An 18452-nucleotide genomic window follows, 5' to 3' on the forward strand; every position below is an offset into this window, starting at 1 on the left:
TACCCTATGTGTGTGATTTTTGCAAGGACTGAATGATGCTTTTCATATTCCTGTCACAACTTACCTCTATCTCGGGGGCAACTTGCCCCCACCTCACCTGTTTAAAATGAATATTTCCAGACGTATAATAGCTAGAAGTTCCATTCTACTTTGTAAAAGTGAGTGGATGATAAGTGTAGATCAGGGGCGGGCAACTTCTCCAGTCGGCGGGACGGATATAGGAAAATTAAGTACTTGGCGGGCCGGATTGCTGAATCGATACATTTTTCGATCATTTATCCACACATACAAGGTGTAAATCGTATTTAATGAATGTATTTTAACGACAGCTACGTCCCTTCAAAGCCATTTCTCGTCGATAATGACGAAGACTATGTGGATTGAGCACAACATTGTCATACGGGCGCCGCCATGTCTGCTATAGTCTCTGATCAATGAACACTCGGTGCAATCACTAATTAAGATTGCAAGGCGTTCGATAAGCCCGGTACCCCAAATTTACCAAGATATCAATTCATTAGGGCTGAGTAGGTGACGAGATAGCGTCGGGGTTAACTGTGTGGCCTATATTTTATCTCGATATTGAATTCATGCCATTTGAAAAGTGGCCCGCGACCCGTTTTGAGTTGGCGACCCCTGACATGAGCGGTGTCTTACAAAAGCCTAGAAGTGTGTCGTGCTACAAGTCGGCGGTTACGGAATCAAAAAAAAAAAGAAATATCGGCCTGGTGTAAATGACCATTGTAGTCGACAAACACCATGATTACCACAAACGATATTAGGGTTTAGAAAATCGTAAATGCCGATAATGCAAGTCTTCCCGCTTCGACGAACTTACTCCACTCTCGCACGCTGCGCAATTGCGCATACATGTGTATAACAACATACAGACACTAAAATTTGACGTAGTAAGCAAGTAGCGGGGGATCTCGGCAGACTGTAGCCGCGAGCCACATTATCATATAAGACGGAAAACTGTCCGCGGGCTGGACAAAATCCCTTCGCGGGTCGTATGTTGCCCGCCCCTGGTGTAGACAGTTTAAAAAATATTATTTGCACAAGCCGAGTTGAAAAGTTGTGAGACCGGAAACGGACAAAATCGTAACAAATAGCCCCGGTCTCCCCTACGGACAATTTCAAACCGATATAGCCGACGTATATCGATATGGGATGGTTGGACCCCTCAAAATAGTCAGCTCATCATTAATAGTACAGATATTTCGTCAAAGGAGCTATTTAACCTGTATTTTCAATTGGCGATTTCAATCGACTATGACGTCACAATTGAATATTCGTGACGACATTGTTTAAAAAATAACAATTAAAAACGTGTTCTGAATTAAGGCTTTGTTTTAAACATGTTCGATTTAGCTGCGGTGATTAATAGAAAAGGATTCGTCATTGACATGCCAGGGAATCCATTTTTAGTATTCAAGTATATATCGGGGAGAAAAAAAACTATTGAATGTTTCGGTTTTTCGAGATCTCGAACATTATTATCAGCTCATTGAAACTGGAACCGTCGCCCAGCTCATCCATGTACTAAAAAAGACTAAACCGAAAACTAAATTTTGACCGTCCTACCCTGAGGAGAGTTGCAGCACTAAGGTAATACAAAAACGGCTATTTCACTTGTTTACGATTCGTCTCATTCAAGCAGGGTCGTAACTAAGTCACATGGCTCCGAGTCACAATAAGTAAATCTTGCGTTTATAGTTTTGATTCGAGTCAAGTCGAATCATTTTCAATTCACCACTTTGTCAAGACCGAGTCCATAAGTCAGCAAATGATCGATAGTCCGAGTCATGTGTTGAGACTCAAGTCGCGAGTCCAAGTCGTAGTATCACTGTTCACTATCGAGTTCAACTCAGGGTCAACTCACTATTTTGAGACTCTTGGGCGATTTTCCCTCGAAGTTGCGCGCGTGTGCACTGCTGCCTAAGTCTGCGCGCACACAGAAAAAAGTGTGCCGCGCACAAAAAAAATCCGCCTGTGGTTAGAAAAAATTATAACTATATCTTTCGCAGAAGGCGCTGATGATCATCAGACCAAATTAACGACCATTTCAGATGTACAAATGTAGGCTACACCTCTAATTCGTAATCAGCAGTTCGTAATCATACGAAGCGACACCAGCTCTTTTTATATAGAAAATGTATTAAAATGCGTTAAATAAAACTCGAGTCCGTCGCAGCGAACGTCGGAGTTTCGCAAAATTCGGGTAAATCCGGAGTCGAGTCAAAGCGATGATTTTTTTTAGTCAGCACCACACATATTTCCGGAAAAATGCGGGTAAATCGGGAGTCCAGGCGTGGCAACCCTGCTACGCACTCTTGTTCCAGGGACCGCGCAGTGGGTTGTTGAGATTTGCGCAGACTCGTGAAAAATCAGATGGAACATTGCTATTGGCTGATATAGGAGGCCTTGCATTCATAACATGCTAATTATTCTCACTCTTGCTTAACATGTTTTATCAAACAGACGAAACACCGTTTCCGAGCGAGATAGTGGTTATGCGTCCGGCTTCTCGATCGGTAGGTCGTGGGTTCGATCCCCGGCCGGGTTATACCAAAGACTCGAAAATTGGTATCCGCAGTTATCCTGCTAGGCGCTCAGCAATCACGGATAGCATGGAGGAGAATAAACGGGGGCGCAGACTAGATGACCTCACGGCCGTATCGCAACACCGTCGTCAAAGCATCTCGATGGTGCAGGCGAAAAAGAATATCATATATCTCTCTCTCTCTCCGCGCCGATATTTATCTGTTTTAAAGAATATGACAAATCGAGTGATTACAATCCTGCATTCAAGGACCAGTATTGCAATACATACACGACACACGTTTTTTGGACACTAGGACATAGGAAAAATCAGGTTTATGACCCAACGATCCTCCCGAGCCAACATTGGTGTCAGTGACCGTCGCAAAGTAGCCTCGGCATCATGACAAGTTTAGGGATAACGAAGCTGAAACACCGACGCAATAGTGGTGAGTCGTTCATTGAAGTACCATCATTGCAAACACGGTAACCACGTTTTCACCAATAGGATACGGAAAGCAGTCAGGTCTATTAGTTACAGATCCTTCCGAGGGAACATTGGTGTCAGTGCCACCCGCAGAGTGACCAGTCAACAAGCCAATCAGAGGAACGTTAGGGATGACGAAGCGAAAGGCGTCCTGCTCTTGGTTGAAACACTGAGGCCGGGGGTCGTCGTCGTACTGTTCACATTGATTATGGACATGGTGTACGTATGAGAGAAGAAAACCCAAGGTTTGGTTCTGGCAGCAGCTACAAAACCCGTCAGTCATTTCGTGGTTGCGGCAATTTTGCGTGAAACGCTTTCGTACAGAATCTAGTTTCACACAATCATCCACCATCATCTTAATTTCCTCACCGTGATACGCATCTATAACTAAGGACGCAGTCTGGATGTTTTCACTTTTAAAGTATATTAGAGCAAACCAGCAGTCCCTGCGCCCGCACGAATCGAAAATTTGCGGGTAGCTTTCCGTGGAAACCCACAGAACAGTCACACCTCTCTTCGCAGCTACTTCCAAAGCCGTTCCAGCATTCTTCAGAAATTCTTCGATCTGCTGATAATGTATGAATATATAAACGAATTTTGTAAGCACACTATCCAATATATCACGAAGATCCCCGAAAAAAGAATCCAAATCGCTGTGATGGGAGGATGGACCGAGAGCGAAGGCTGTGTTTAAACTGTGAAAAGCGACAAGGTTGAAGGAATCGAAATCGTCTTGGCAGTGATCCTCCGTTTCAATGTGAATTCCGTCCACACATACCGGATCGCCGTCGACAACTATGCATGTGCAATCATAAGGTAACCGCTTGTTCACCATATCGAAATCGCCTCTGTTAGAACGTGAAATCAACAAAAGCGAAGGTGGGCTTTTCCAAGTGCTACTCCACGAAAGAAGTTCTTTGTCAAAAAGCTGCGAAGTGCATTCCCCTTCGTGGATAGGGAAACTCATCGTGAGGACATTGACTTCGTGAGTCGAACGCCTTCTCCGTATTTCATCATCTGCCGTCGCCTTCCACAATCTGCATACGCGTCTGATTTTGTGAAGACTTTTCACGTCCAGCGACGCGAAAATGCGCTCCAGAATTAACGAGGAACGAGAGATGATTTCAGATGACATATCTAATCTTTAGTCTGTTTTCTTCAGTCCCGTAAAGCAGTGGTCGGCTACCTCTGGTCCTTGAAAAGTTCGTATACATATGCAATTTAAGTGAAGATTCGAAAAGTGGTCAAGATCACTGATAAAATATGAAGAATCAAGTTGATGTCTCTAAAATGTGTTTTACTGCCTTACTGGAAAATGGACATCCTTTAGTGACCGGAGTGCAATAAATTTTCAATGTTGCACATTTGTCTTTCTGAAGACAGGCACGCGAAAAATTAATTTTTTAAACCAATTCCGCAGAACAAAAAGGGTTGCCTGTACCTGCCGTAAAGCGTGCTTCAATTGATTATTTCAGAATAATCAGTATATCCTTGAAGTAGAAAACCTCCAACATGCTGCGTTAACATCATCTACCGTCATTGAACTGCAATTTCCTAAGTCCCTCCGTAAGCCAAAGAAGATCCAACTCTTACTTTGCGCAGTGGATCGATGCGATTTTAGATCGTCAATGATCGATAATAATCCCCTTGTCAGTGGCGAACTTCATAAATACAGGCATATCAGACAACGAAAGTTTGCAAAAAGCAGTAAAAAATGTATTATCAACTAGAATCGGAGTGCTAGGAACAAAAATATACCTGGAAATGCGAGCATACGACTGAATATTCGGCCTAATTGTCGATATACAGTGGTTTCTGAAAGGCAGGTTGGCAGGTTATTAAAAGAAATGGTTGTGATTGTGATTGTTAGCAAATGTAATGTAATCAAAGATATGCAATATACATGCAAATGTGAACGTAACGACTGAATATTCGGCCTAATTGTCAGGATACAGTGGTTTCTTAGTGGCAAGTCAACAAAATGTAAATGTAATGTCAGATGATAACATGTTGTAAGCAACAAAACAATACCTGCAAATTCGAACATATGACTGAATACCGGGCAAAATAATCAAAATACAGTGTTTTTGGAGGCAGGTTTTAGATTTTCGGCGAGCCTTACACTGCTAATACGCCCCAATTGACGACTCCTGCGCAATTTTCGATTACAATCCTTTTGATTTCATCTTTTTAACAGTTTTCAAAACGTTTTCCACCACTTCTTCCAAATATTCCTCGGAATTGAGGTCCTTTCTCATACCCTCCGGGATAGACAGTTCGAAGTGAGGTCCGTAACGGGTGAAAAAAACGTGTTCGGGTACATCCTCCGAAAGACATTCACTGGCTACGGCGGCAGTGACAGAAGCCCAGCATCTGGCAGTGTTTGCAGAATTGTAGCCGCCGCCGCCGGTTAATAATGTCGGCAGTTTTACTTTTAAGATTTGCTTCACACAGTGTACTAAAGATCGTTGCGTTAGATTAAAAGAACGCATCGGATCCTCGTTCATCCCGTCTGCTCCGCATTGGCATAATATAGCATCAGGTTCGAAATTTTCGACCAAAGTCGGGAATATTTTGTCGAAAGTGTTGATGTAGTTTGAGTCTTTGATGCCGTCTAATAGCGGTACGTTTATCGAATAATTCTGTCCTTTTCCGAAACCATTGTCTACTAAAGACCCGGTACCTGGAAAAAAGCCAGGCTCGTACTTGTGGAGCGATAAAGTCGCGACTTTACCTGTACCTGCGAAGGCTTCTTCGACACCATCGCCGTGATGTAAGTCAAGATCGATGTATAGAACGCGCTCGAATTTTTCACGAAGTACGATTATACCTAGCACGCAATCGTTTACATAACAATACCCCGACGCGTTACTGCGCTTGGCGTGATGCCAACCGCCTAGCCAGTGAATAGCTACATCGCATATTCCGGACCCTAGTAGCTTTGCGGCGGTGGTGGTGCCGCCGGCAACGCGCAGACAGTAAGTCATAATTCCGTCCTTTTTCGGGCAGTCGTATCCTAAACCATATTCATCATCGTCCTCTGATGCGAGAGGATCATTTGGCGAAGAATTCAAACGTTCCAGGTAATCGGGTGAGTGGAAGGCTTTTAGATCGTCCATCGTTGCCTGCCGCGGGCTGACGACATTCATCTTGTCAAGTAATCCGTAGGATTCGATCAAGGAATGAACCATTTCGTTTCGGCTTTCTGTTGGTATGAACGAGTCGGATTCTTTGGTGTACTCATGGTGCCATACGTACACGACAGAACTAGGTTTTTGCATTACCGCTATATGATAAGATCTGAAAATAGAATGTATAGAATATTTGATGAACCGGTATTGCTTCGTAAAATATAACAAAACTTTTAGGGTTCTATACCAATACCGATAAAACCATTACCAAGAATGGACACCGCCGAGAATGGTCAATGCCAAGAATCTAATTTACTGGGACTCACGTTGTCGAGAAATTTATACCTGAAAATCGACACCGAATGTGAAACGCCGTGATGCACATACACACGACCTGTTCATATGCATAACATGCCTGCATTGCATAAATTGCATTCTCGGCAATGGTTTTCTCGGTAGTGACCGAACACCGTTCACCCTGACATATTGGCTCTAGTCCTGATATAGACCCAACCGGGGCATACGAATACGTTTATGCATACTAATCTACATATGCAAATAGACCGGCACGTGATCCGCGTAAGCGGTGTCTTATAAAAGCCTAGAAGTGGGACGTGCTACAAGTCTGTAAATATGGAATCGAAGTAAAATCGGGCTGGTGTAAAATAACCATGACCAAAGTAGTCGAAACACCATGAACATCAAACGAACAAAAATAGTTGACTTAATTAAGAAGCTGATGTCGATCCAAGCACGCCTGATATAAAACAAGTCTATATTCAATATTCTACAGATATTTCTGCGTAACTAGACCACCATTTCACTAACCATAAACAATTCGGATGTGAGCGCTTTCATGCTTTCGTTTTTGCGGGCATGAATGCAGCTAGGGAAAGAATTACTGACGCAGCCCTTATTTAAGACATTGCAATGTGATTTGGATTCACTACACCGCAGTATATCTGCGGTCGACTATCCCAGAATATGTAAGATAGATATCATTATATATGATACATGCAGGACGGATTCGATAGGGTCTAATTTGCGATGCGGCTTTCGGCAACACGGGTATAATTGTCGGGATTGGAGTCGCGTGACTAACGGGTGTAGGGTTCCATAAAAGATGAGCGACTCTGGTGACGATGACAAATGGTCTCTTTCAGCACGGGAGTCATGTCAGAGTTTTGGCAAGTCGTGGAGTCAAATCTAAACGAACCCAATAGCAGTAAGTGGCGACCGATGAATAACCTCATCGAGTCTACCCAACGAGACACAGTCTAGCACTGGATATCAAAACAACCAGCAAAATAAATAGCACTCATTTCGAAATTTCCCGCCGGCAATAGCACAGGCACGTGTCAAACGAGATAGTGCCGTTATTGACGCCAGGTACAAAGATTCAGCGACATGCTTCGAAAGGTGGCTCAAATCCCATAATTTTATGGGCGGTTAATTCACGACACATGGATTCATTCTGGGTGCATTCAAGGATAGCATTGTATGCCAGACTGCCGCAGCTCTGGTGTTGAGTTTGAATGGTCATAGTGTAGCTTCGCGCGGAGTGAATTGTAAGAGTGAAATTTGTAACTGCTGATCGATTGACCGACATTGAATTTGATACGGTTTGTTTGAAAAATAACAGTCCAATCTAATTGGACTACATTATACGATATCCTAAATTCTCACTAGTTGATACTGCTCTTGGTGACACACCCTTCCCTATCAGATTTCCAAGTCACATCGAAGAGAAATACTACATTCGGAATTTATATGCAATCCATGAAGCACACACCACCAGCACTAGTATTGGTTTATCGATTATACCGTTGTAAGCCTATCTATACCGACGCGCTAAACACTATTCTCTCTTCGGATGATTTCATCGCGATGACGTTGCAAACAGACGTCCACGCTACACGCGACGATGGCGCCTTCGTTCAAGTCAACATCTATCCCTGTACGTCTAATGCGATCGCCGTTACTACGATGATGTGTAATGTGTGTACTTATATCGGATTCATAATCGCCAATATCAAGCATATGTGCCAAAGCACAACACGAGCTGGATAGTGTGTGCAAAACAACATTTTATTGCATTCCTCTTCTTTCACCGAGCAATATAATCTGGCACCAACGTCTATATTATTGCTGTAAACCAGAGGTTGGCAACCTTCTTGCTATTCACGTCCGCAGTTCTAATACTTATGTAGCCTACGGCCGCATTCCAGGACATGCCTGTAAGGAAGTAACTGGACGCCAAATACCCATGGTAAACTGCTCTCGTGCATTTCCGGTGAACTCCGTACTAATCTTACTTTTTCATATCGGCTTACTATACGCACCGAAATCGCGAGTGCTCATCTTATGAATAGTTACTGAGAGCCGTTATGGTCGCACCAAGCGCGAAAATTTGCTCAGTTTCAAGAATCAATTTCGTCATTAATGGTAGTGATGAAATATTTATCCTTTCTCAGCCCATGTTATCAGATACAGCAGTAGTGTTGGAGGGGGTGATTTCGATAATTAAGGGCAGGTTATAAATGATGATGCATCTTCGGGTGGGCCAATTGTTATTGGTCACTTTAACGCATGCTGTTTCCTGACCTCCCATCAGGATTGTCGGTATAGGGCAAAGACATTGGAATCGCCCAAACGTAGCCTACCACAAACAAATTTCTTTCGTGAGGAGCATACGATTCCAAGTATGTATTTGTATGTGGGGAGTATCATTTCCTGTTGTTCGCGTCTACTGTGGGACTCAGATTGCAAAGCGTGTTACTATATTAAAATCCAAAAATGGAGTTACATTGAATCGTGCGCAGCGCGAAGATAATGTCGAGATTAATTAAAATATCTCGAAAATTCGGAAGTCAATTTGAATGTCGACGGCCGCCAACACATACCAATTGAATTTTGTATCGACGGCCGCACAAATTCCCTTCTCCGCAGGTTGCCCACCCCTGCTATAAACAGATAATTTGCCAATGAGCTGTCGCTGTGTGTCGATACGTCAGACAACTCAAGGATCCATCCATGGCATGTAAAGCTAAGCTGAATATGGATCAGTGATATACCTACCCTTAAATAACTGCTTTTAAAATAAAAATAACACTAAATTCCGAATCATGAGCAATTGGGTTACATCGTCCGTGATAATATGACATCGAGGATGACTTCCAACAAAATGTTAACTACAACATATTTTCTCATTCTTCACAGTAGAAATAGTATTCACTGCACCTGTGCACAAGGTTAGAGATGCTCTATGGAACGGAAATCGGCGGTATAGTCACACTGATAATACGGTCAATGGTCATCATGCTCCACTGGGACTCGAAAGCATTACCCCGATAGTCACATTCATGCAATAATGATACATTAATCTAGGACCAAAACCCTTCTACTCCCTAGCGGCGAACTTCGGGTTTGGGGGGAATAGGTTCGCGAAACACTCAGCCGCATTTCTCTTCCTTCAAGCTTCGGACGCTCCCGCAAAACGATCATGAGAGTTTAGACTTTGCCTGCTAGAGGAGTATGGTATTAAAATCATATTCAGAATAAGCGTTTAAAATAGCCACGGGCCTCCAAGCACGTGACAGCGACAAGTATACACGCGCGAATGGCGCTAACAGCATTCTACTGATAAAAGGCCGGTAACCGTGTCTGTGCTGTCGAAAGAAATCAACGATAACAAATGCAGTCGTCGCGATTCAATATGGAAAATCTTCAGATCAAATTAAATTACTTCAGCTTACGCTGCACAGCTAAAGCAATGTAGTTGTAAAAGTTCTGGGAAGATGGTGTGATACGTTGACATGGTCTACGTGTTGTTGCTCCCAGGGCGGAGGTTGAGTGATGCTGCACAGCTCAGCTTAATCTCGAAGACCAGCAATCATTTCGATTTGGGGCTAGCCTACGCTACAGCTACCTCGCTGCGAAATCGGCGCGAGATTTTACCGCCCTTTACTCGGACAGCATTGCACTTACAATAACTTACCAAACTGTGGCTGCGCAAACATCCATTTAAACATGGATAATATGTATCCTAGAATAATGTTAAATGATGTTTTATCCGTTTATTCGTCAACGACGGCGGTACTACATCTAGTAACTGCAGAAAATGACAGAATCCGCGACCAACTACAATCTGAATCTCGCTGACCGACCAATGTATTAACGGCAGCATACCTTCAAGGCTAAAACATCTCATTACGATTCATTGTCGACACTCAAGACTTAGACCCGACTTGACGTCAATATAAAATATGTTTTCAATTAGTGAAACTCGTGAACAGCTTAGAGGCGAAACGATTCAATGTAATTCGATCCTCGTTACTGGCCCTTCGCAGTCTTCAATAGAGACTACGATATAGACGGGCACGGGCAGTCTACTCACTCTCAACTAGAATACTTCAGACGAACTATATAAGCTCACTCAACTCTAACCACATCAATAGAATACGCGGAGGTCTGCCTGTTCAGTGTTCAGCACACAACCACCATCTTGTGATGTCGTCGTCCCGTCGCAGTCCTCAGCATACAAGCAAGTTATACTTGTAACGGATTATGGCATGTCCTATCTGATCAATGTTGTGGGTTGTGGGGTATGTTTGGACTAAGTGAAGTTCTACATCATGGGATAAATACCCAGCATGTTGCCATTACATGAAGAGATCGGCATCCCGAGAGTGGTGTATGCTTTTTTGGTAATCTAATTGCATGGTGTGTGATCATAATCATGAAATTAAATTGATAACTAGGTGAGGCTAAAGATTTTGTGACACAACTAATGACATGGAAGAGCATCTATTGTTGCACTGTATAAATGAACCAATATTATAATATATTTCATTTATAACTGAATGTATCGGATAAATTCTGCAGTCGGTCAATGACTTATGATACATCAAATCTATGAAAACAAGTAGTAATTGTGAATAATTTCAGTGAATTGTCAGTACTAATTTAAGTGTCTTGTCAGTAACTTGAAACCTAGAGTAACGGAAAACATCAGACAAATATTCTATAAGGATTTCTGAAGAGCGTAGAGGTAATTATAATTTGTGGTTATTGGATGTGAACCCAAAATTGTATCTTCATGGTTGGTCGCAAGTCGCAACTAATAGTGTTGTCACTGTTGTGTATTTCAGCCAAGCGGGCTTCCACATGAAGAATCCATGTGTACGTAGGTCATAGGTGCATCATTATTTTAATGCAAAATGTATTGTAGATTACACAAACCATGAGAACATCCATGTGTAATATTATGACTGGAAACAACAACCACAACAATCTACCATGCGAACATGTTGCCGTCGCCATTCAGATAAGCATAAGATAACCTACATAGCTTTGCACAGAAATCATTATTCTAGCTAAAGCTGCAACATTAATATAAAAATAGAACCATCCAGGAATAGTACATAATTAATATTATTCTCTACTGGAAATTGGCAGCATTTCACAATTGTGCCACGATATGCACTACGAAGCATTTCCATTGATGTTTTGGTTTCATATTGGCAAGGCAGTGCCTCAGTAGGGTGAATAGTAATTTTGAATCTTAGGACTACAATCTCAATTCTGCACCAGACTCAAATAAATATTCTTTTAGACTACCTAATCAACTATCATATAATCAGATAGTGGGGAAAACTGGTCTCAATCAATTGATCTCGTTGTGTGAAAGTGATCGTACCGTTTTGACATGTAATATATCAAGGAGCGTACACAATCCTGACCAATGGTGTTGTTTAGAAAAGCAAGAACCTCTACCTAAAGCTACGATCATTCAACATCACTGAATTCAAAACGCATCCGACAAATTTTTCAACTAGAAACATAATACCCTAGCAATAACAATGTGCTCTCACATTTTCTAAAGCTGTCTCTACTACATGAATAGGCTACTAGACGAGATATTCGTCTTGTTAGCTATATGACATCAATCCTGACATCCTTGATCCAGTAAATTATTGGTACTAAATCAGTGTAACAGTCACAGGATTCTGAATTATGTACAAGTTTATAAAATACCACCATACGACAAAAGCATGAAAGATCATAGGAGTTTCCCAGATAGCACACAATTTCTTCGAAACCTATGTTGCAAAAATGGTACGATCAAACGAAATAATAATAACTAAAAGCTAAGCTGATGTTAGACAAATTCCGAGTATTTCGGTAATCTTTACTAATGAATATGCAAGATGAATTATAACATCTCCAGTCACCTGTATCGTTCATTACTAGGGATGCATTTGTTGACGATATTCTAGTTACTGGATACACAACAAGTCGTGCAGAATTGACTAGTCTCATCAGCTTTTACCACCACGAATATTTGCTATGATGCTCGCAATCATTGGTTTCATAAAAAATGATGGCATGGCAGTCAACTTCAGTTTTTTTCCAGGGAAATGAGTGAAAACTACGCACTTGCATATCACTCATTTTGTTATCTATACATATTTCATGAAATGAAGGTTTAAACAGATTAGAAAACGACAGTCATAAACCTAATTCAGTATGACCAACGAACTTGTAAAAGAAGAGATGCTGAAGCTTCTGCACTGTATTGAAACGGGGATTCATGACACTTGGCGAAACCGATTAAATATCAAGATACTAACAGATGCATCAAAGAGAATATTCTATCATGCAGATAACCTATCGTAGGTGTCTAAAAAATGGTTAATTAACTGTGAATTATAACCTCACTGAATGGTAATGTAATCTGCTGTAAATACAATCTTGCAATACAACACTTTTGTATTTATCAATAAGTACTTCGAATTCTTTGTTCCATCTGTGCTAGGCCACACTACTAGTCGACATTTAACAACGTGCTACTGAAAACATCAAATATGCAGTTATTTAGAGGCTGGTTGTGCATTTCGTAATGAATCTTCAAGTTGATGCAAACAACAACTGATCCGTGATACTATGCATCTGACAGTATCGGAGCCGAGTTCATTGCGTTGCATAGGAAAGAAACATCATGGCTTCATTTGAACATAAAATATCATATAGGCCTAATTCAATGTTACACTTTGGTAAGACAGATAAACTAACGCAGATCTTCAGTATACTGAAAATTTTCATCATCCCTGAACTAGCCACTCAGAGACCGAACACAGAATAGATCATTCTGATCTCCAGCATCCAGCGTTCCAAAACCAAGGGTCACAAGGTGTAATGCAATGTTAGGTAATATTCACAACAATTGGCATAGGCGCATATCAAAGCATTTTCCAGACTGTTTTAATCAATCAGTAAATTGTCTCCACTTAAACCTGGACAACTTAACTTTGCTATTTCTGTGTTGTACTTTGCTGTTGGTCACATTCGCATACATCAATAAAATATTGTAACAGAAAACTAAAATTGGCTCAATTCTTTGGAAATAGTTGCCTTTTCCGACAAAAGAATTCACTTAACAGGCTATTTCATGATTAAAATATATTCCAAAAATTCAGGACCGGCGTAGAATTCATTACTGTGAACCTGACGAGCGAATTGAGCCAATTTGGTTCCGCTGCTACAATATAAGACTATAGGCCTACTCCTCACAGGGTCGCATAAAATCGGACTGGACAGGTAGTATAGGCCTACCAACTAATGGAAGATGAAGGTTCGATTATGCAAACTTTTCAAAAAAAAATCATCAATTAGCCAATGAATAAATCATAAAATTAAAACCACAAGAACGTCACAATTCAAATGCTATCACAGACAAGTACACTGTGTAATCAATTCCAATTTTGAAAAGACCAAAATAGTTATGGGTTCAAAATCTCAGTCAGTCTCGGCTGCACCAGCGCAATACTGGTCTAGATCGGGTCCTAAATTCTGCAGCGTTGACCAAACACGTTCTATCAACATATCAACCAAAAAAATATGCAACGCGCAGCTCTTCATAAATGACAACAGCGACGGTTCATTAACAAAACCGGGATGGGATGCAGAACTAAAGGTTAGACTGGATAACTCGATGCTCAATGCATATGCAACCTTGCATATGCTCGGATGTCTGATGCTCAAAAATAAGATGCCACTAGGGATAAGCATGATTAGAATGGCTGATTAGGCAAGAAGGGTAAATTTTGCAACAAAACGGGGCCGAACAGTCTGAGCTTTCACGGGCCTTCGCTACAACTTGAAATTTGTTGTAAGGTACTTAAAATATTGCCCAATGAATATTCGTGTAACCAAATTTTCACGGACTGAATGATCATGGTCTCAGGTCATATAAAGTTTAATCGGTCTCTGCAGAAGAGTTTTCTTATCCAACTCTCGGATAGCTCGATTAGCAGTTTCCCTGTCTGGAAAAGCTACGAAGCCTTCCCCCGTTAGCCTGCCAGACTGGTTGTACATTAGCCTAACAGAGTCGGGTATCGGGACGTACTTCATGAAAAACTCCAAAATGTCTTCCTGAGTAACATGGAAAGACAGGTTGGACATTTTGACTGCTGCCGAGGAATGCGGGAGACGGAATCGTGGCATATCCGCAGGGTGGGGGTGGCGCCCACGCCATAATCCATCTCCCATAAAATGGGGAGGGGGTAATCTAGGTGGTAAACCGGGTGGGAAATACGGACCCTCCCCAGGACGATCGAAACGCGGGCCACGATCTCCATAAGGACCCATATCGTGCATCTTCATTCTCTCCTGCTCAATTCTACGCTCAATATCTTGTAGTTGAGCACGATGGGCCATTTCTTCGTGAATAAACATATCACGGGAGCGGGGCCCTAAGGGGGGACTAATGGGGCGTCCGGGTGGGCCACGCGGCGGTGACCTTGGTCTCGGGGGACCTCTACTGGGCGAATTTGGACGGTGGTTCATATGATGGGGTGGGGGTGACCGATTCCTGGGTGGCATCGGGGGCATGTGCGGGATTCTCATATCATCCATTCTAATAGGAGGGGGGTGACGAGGTGCACCATGTGGGGGTGGGATAGGGGGCGGAACTGGCATGTGAGGTCGGATGGAATGGTTGGGCATGACAGGAGGTAACCCTGGCATTGGATTTCTGCCAAAAACAGAATCGTGATGTTGATGTATTTCCCTGTCCATGTCTTGTAGTTTCAATGGCATTACTCGGATTAATGAACCGTTGATGGAAGCAACTGCATGCAAGTCTGCAGCCCGAAGGCAATCTTCAGGAGTTATTACTTCTAAAAACGCACTGCCGTTACACTTTCCATCTGCAGATTTTAGAATGTGCACACCATTAGGCAGAATGCCCACTCCAGAGAAGGCCCGTAGGATATCTTGCGTTATCGTGGTGGGTGGAAGGTTTGCGATTCTCACGCAGGTAAGCCTCTCTCTGAATATGTCTCGCGCCAAATCTAAATTGTCTTTTTTCGGGTCGTGTTTGAACAAGTCCTCAAAATCACGAGTGTCAAATCTACGTAGAGCCTGCTGCATATACGACACGTACGTTAGCCGCACCAACGTGTCTCTACCGCCCAGTGATTTTTGATCAAGTGTAGTCGCTTTTTCTGCATCGTTTTCGTTAGAAAACTTGACGAAAATGTGACCGGACCGTTTACCATCTTTTCCAAGAAACTCCACAGCAATCGGAGACACTCCGGCAGGCTTAAAAAATTCTCGTACTTGATTTTCAGTCACTTGGTATGGAGCATTGGCCAGTCGGCAATACACCGACTTCGCAGGACCGCCAGATTCAGACTGATGGCTTGACGTAGGCGGCGGCACGATCACCGGAGGTGGCACCGTAATAGGACCGATAGGAGGCGCCATGCGGACCATAGAAACCGGCGGTTTCGCAGGTGGCGCGATCACAGGCGGCCGAAAAGGATCGATACCCATATCCGTGTTCGGCATTCTCATGACGGGAATTGCGGGAGGCAATGGAGGAGGTGGAATTGAGGCTGGTATTCGGGGAGGACCGGGGGTTACTATCGCAGGTGGCGGAATACCTGGGATAGCGTGTGGGGGTATAGGAGGCGGTCTGTCACGTGGTATATGTGGCAGTGGAGGGGGTGAATGTCTACGCTCGTAAGGGTATGAGGTAGGGGGAGGTGGGTGCATGGACTCGTCAGCTCTTGGCCTTTGTCCGAGAGTTGGACTGTATGATGTATACTCGCCTTCTTCTTTAGTGCTTGCTACAGAGTATCTAGGAGGGGCTGGGTTTTTGGGAAGCAAAGCGTCGCTAGGAGGAGGAGGATAATGCTCGGACAAATCATCCACTCGCGGAGGACTTTCCAATTCCATTTCCACAGTTTCTTTATTGCTGCCGTTAGTCATGCTAGCTAACTCTTCTTTGAGAAGTTCTTCTTTGATACGGCGCTTCTCTTCTTCTTTCATTCTCAATTCCATTTCGTCAATCTCTCTTTGTCGCTTCATTTCATACTCGTGACGACGTGCTTCTTCTTGACGTCTGATTTCATCATCTCGCCTGCGTCGCTCTTCTTCTCTGCGCATTCTCTCATCTTCGGCGGCACGCATTCTACGTTCTTCTTCCAAACGTCGGTCTCTCTCTTGCCTTTTTCTTTCCGCTTCTTCTTTTTCGTGCTGTCTAGCCAGCCATTCTTCCATTTCCTTCTTTTTCAAATGATGCTCGCGACGCTTGCGCTGTTCTTCATCACTGCGTTTCTGTTCGATCTCTTTCAGTTGACGCTCTTGAGCTTCTTTGTGTTGTTTTTCGCGTTCTTTCCTCTCCAATTCCTCCTTTTCTCTCTTGTGCTCTTCCTCGCGTTTCATTTTCAAGTACTTTTTGTTGTGCTTGATGCAATCGGACATTCCTTGTCGAGAAATAGTGATTACACGTATCTGTTTGCCTTCTAGTACTTCCCCATCTTTAAGTAAAGCTTCCTTGTAATGATCAACTGATGTAAATTCAGCGAATGCACGACCACGACAAGCTTTACCATCAGATTCAATGTAAAGACCATTTTCAGAGAATTCCAAATGATAGAATAGTTCTTGCACTGTTTTTGTTGTCACAGATGGAGGCAAACCTCGTAATTCCACACAGTTGTCGAATCGCAAAGGTGAAAACGCACGGGACCTTTTCGGAGTGCCCTCGTTCGAAGGCGTGTTACTTTTTCCGCGTTTACGACTTGGATATTCAGGCGCAGGTCGCCAAGTACAACACATCTGAGAGTTAGCAGTAGCTACCCACTGTCTCTCGAGAGCAGGTAACACACGCACAAAACGTGGGCCTAAAAAGTCTCTGTCCTTTTTCAAAGCCATTACCTTACTGGACTGGGATCTGAATCTGACAAATCCCTGGCCAATCTGTGCCCCGTTTTCATCCAAAGGAAGCCGTATTGCCGAAATTGGTAGCCCATGAAAAAACTCGACCAACTCTTCTTCACTCACGTTTTCAGGCATACCTTTTAATTCAACATACAGATCATTACCCTCGACTTCTAGAACTTGACCTTTCGGTACATTAGTGCCAGCAGCGGATGACCGAATCGTAAAATTGTTGATAGGAGGTTCTGGAGGGCGTAGACCACGGAGTTCTTCGTACTTTCTCTGACTCTCCTCTATCATGTTACGCATTTCTGTGTGGCTACTCAGTAACAACTTGACTTTATCACCCGATATCTTCTGAGAGTCGCGCTGCATAGCCTGTCTCGCATCCTCGTCTGTGGAGAATAAAATGAATGCCGTGCCGTCTTCGCCGCCGATGATATGAACACCTCCATCTGGGATCGATAAGCCGTTGAAAAATTGTCTTATATCTGAAGTTCCAGCGGAATTCGGCAAGTTTTCCAGTCGAATCACTACCCCGGTAGACATTTTCCGGAATAAAACGACAGAAACCTTGGATACTACAGAATGCTTAGATTACAAGCGCCTGAAATAATTGCTATTATTCAACATAATAACCAGGGATCAGTATAACATATCAAATACTACAAAAGGGCATTAAATGAACAAATCGTTAAAAATAACAAATGATCTTGAGGTGCAGACTTTCATGTAGCCTAGCATAAAATCTCGAATTTAGCCTACTTTCATCGAAAGGTATGGTAATACGATTGCATAGCCTATAAATAGTACCATATCGCTCATGTGTTTGAACTGCAAAGCGCCTCATCGCAAAAAAAAATCAAAAGGAAAGCAAACGGAATGTATTATTTTTCGGTACGAAATCACCTAATCATCGCCATAATCCACATGACCTCGTAGAAAAGTTTCTAAAATCGAAAGCTACCAGATCAAAACAACTCAAATGCGTTCGAAAATCAACAAAATCGCAGATTAGAATACTGTGAAGCCTGGATTAATTCGAACGTCAATATAGACAACCG

The 18452-nt window shown here is 42.8% G+C and overlaps 2 protein-coding genes across 2 annotated transcripts; both read right to left on the bottom strand.

Moving 5' to 3' along the window:
* Positions 1-5051: 5051 nt before the first annotated feature.
* Positions 5052-6445, bottom strand: LOC145443600 (histone deacetylase 8-like). Its single transcript, XM_080321542.1, has one exon. It carries the CDS (start codon positions 6307-6309, stop codon positions 5194-5196), a length of 1116 nt encoding a protein of 371 aa, XP_080177668.1. The 5' UTR covers positions 6310-6445; the 3' UTR covers positions 5052-5193.
* Positions 6446-14260: 7815 nt separating this feature from the next.
* On the bottom strand, positions 14261-18075 carry LOC145443598 (uncharacterized). The gene has a single exon (XM_080321540.1). It carries the CDS (start codon positions 17935-17937, stop codon positions 14401-14403), a length of 3537 nt encoding a protein of 1178 aa, XP_080177666.1. The 5' UTR covers positions 17938-18075; the 3' UTR covers positions 14261-14400.
* Positions 18076-18452: the final 377 nt, after the last annotated feature.

Source organism: Botryllus schlosseri, chromosome 7, assembly GCF_051294905.1.
Source record: "Botryllus schlosseri isolate E-star chromosome 7, Bs_hap1, whole genome shotgun sequence".
Classification (NCBI taxonomy): domain Eukaryota; kingdom Metazoa; phylum Chordata; class Ascidiacea; order Stolidobranchia; family Styelidae; genus Botryllus; species Botryllus schlosseri.